General features: G+C 39.9%; 1 protein-coding gene across 1 annotated transcript; it reads left to right on the top strand.

Annotated features, from left to right (window-relative positions):
• Positions 1 to 238: 238 nt before the first annotated feature.
• On the top strand, positions 239 to 822 carry MELLADRAFT_105439 (uncharacterized protein; the record flags this gene model as incomplete). Its single annotated transcript, XM_007408723.1, has 2 exons — positions 239 to 362; positions 584 to 822. The coding sequence occupies 2 exons, from the start codon at positions 239 to 241 to the stop codon at positions 820 to 822; spliced, it is 363 nt and encodes a 120-aa protein (XP_007408785.1).
• Positions 823 to 1,982: the final 1,160 nt, after the last annotated feature.

The raw sequence follows: 1,982 nt of genomic DNA, 5'->3' as shown, positions 1-1,982 counted from the left end.
TATATGGTTCTTTGACAATTGCAAAGATGATGGTTGGGCCCAGTTAATCGGATGCGATTTGAGCTTGATTGCAGGAGCCCAACTGTCCACCAGTTGGGTCATCTACGCAAGAAAACCAACCTCTGACGAGCAGAAAGTCATTGATGCTGGAATAGCCAAAATCACCAACAAGAACCTGGATGCTCTGGGTGATGTCCCTTTTGTTTTGGCCAAAGACTTAGTTGGGGTTGATGATCAAATGATTGAAGATACAAATGAATACCAGTTACCACCTCCAATGAGTCCTATGCCGGCCAAATCCAACGCCAAACGGGTCTTCGAAAACAACTTTGTTAGTAACAAGGCCAAGGAAGCATTTGCTGGTAAGTGCTAAGTTCTTCCTTCTGATCGTGAAAGCCCACATTGAGATTACCACATCATTTTCCTCAATAAAGCGGCAAAGATTAAGACAAAACCTGGCCTTCAAACCAAGAAAGTTGTGGCTGATGAATGAGTGGAGTTGCCAACTTCAGGTGAGAGCCTGATTCAACCTTTTACAACGCGTCTTATTGATGATGAACTTTTTCCTCTTGATTTTCATCAGGTCGTCTATTCCGTGACAAAGACTTGTCTCTGGGACAAGCGTTTACTTTTGGTGATATGCCGGATGATGATGGTACGACAGCCACCACCGTGGAAGCCACTGAGCCTGGACAAACTCTTTGTGTTTATCTCAAGCGTCCCACCAAACCTAGCGCAGACCAAGCAAAAGGGTCAAAAAATGAGGCGACCCAACCAAAGGCTAAAGCAAAGGCTAAGCCTAAGGGGAAGAAGAAAAAATAGGGGTATCAATTTCTCATGGGCGCAAATGCCTTGGCCTGTTTTCTTTTCATTTTGTTTACTTGTGTGGTTGCATACAACTGCCTGTGGCAATGATTGTGAATTGTAAGCGCGGGAGTCACATTTCACTTCTCTGTCATCTTGTTTGTGTATTTTGTGTTGGTACTTGTTGAATGGGCGCCTTGTTGATGAATTGTAACTTGGCAATTAAGTGGTGGAACCAAGTGGCCAGAGTGTGAACACAAGAGACAGCCACACATCCCAAAACATAGTGACTAGGTCACTAGTCTGAGAGTGAGTCTTTGCTGAAAATGGTAATCACAGCGCCCACCTTTGGATTTGGAAATTAGGGCCCAAACACATAAAAATCTAACGTACGTTGAACTTAAAAAAAACTTGTAAAATCTTGGGTCTTGACTTGTAGGTAAAAAGCCAAGAGTGCAAAATTGTAATTTGGGGGTAGAAAATTGCAACTTTGCACTGCTGAGCTTTGCACTTCTCATGGAGTGTAATGCTGGTTGGGTGCAAAATTATATTTTGGGCCTTGTATTTACATTTTTGCCTACAAAAAAATTGCACTCCTTATTGTAGGTAAAAAGCTTGTGTGTAAAATTCTAACTATGGGGGAGGTTTTTACAATTTTACACTCCTCTTATTGCACTCAAATATTTGCACTCTAAAAATTAAAGAGTATTGAGTGTAAAATTGTAATTTGACCCCCTGATTGTTGATTTTTACACTCAAGCCACTTTACACTCAACATTGAGTGTAAATGGTTGAGTGTAAAAATCTATTGACCCCTAAGATAAGCCGCTGTTTAAATTCCTTCGAGAAAAATACATTATAAAAAAACAGGTTGTTCAGATAGATTTCAGGGCTCTAAAAATACTCCAGGATACATCAGTTTCAAGATACGGTGTGGGTCTGGTTAAACTTACATTGTTTGCTTACCATGTAAACAAATTGATATACTCCCATTTTTATATCATCAAAGTTTTCCAAGGTGGCATTTTGTTAAAATCTCCAATTGACAAAACATGAGCAAGCAGAAAAGAGAGTTTGTCAGCCCTGGGTACATATACATGTACCCAAAACTAACTTATAATATTGGACTTTTACTTATAAACCTAATTACATGTACATACAGCTTATAAAACACATGT

The sequence above is a fragment of the Melampsora larici-populina genome, assembly GCF_000204055.1.
Source record: "Melampsora larici-populina 98AG31 unplaced genomic scaffold MELLAscaffold_13, whole genome shotgun sequence".
NCBI classification, from domain to species: domain Eukaryota; kingdom Fungi; phylum Basidiomycota; class Pucciniomycetes; order Pucciniales; family Melampsoraceae; genus Melampsora; species Melampsora laricis-populina.
Note: the sequence above shows the minus strand (reverse complement) of the source record. Positions and strands in the feature narration are given on the sequence as shown.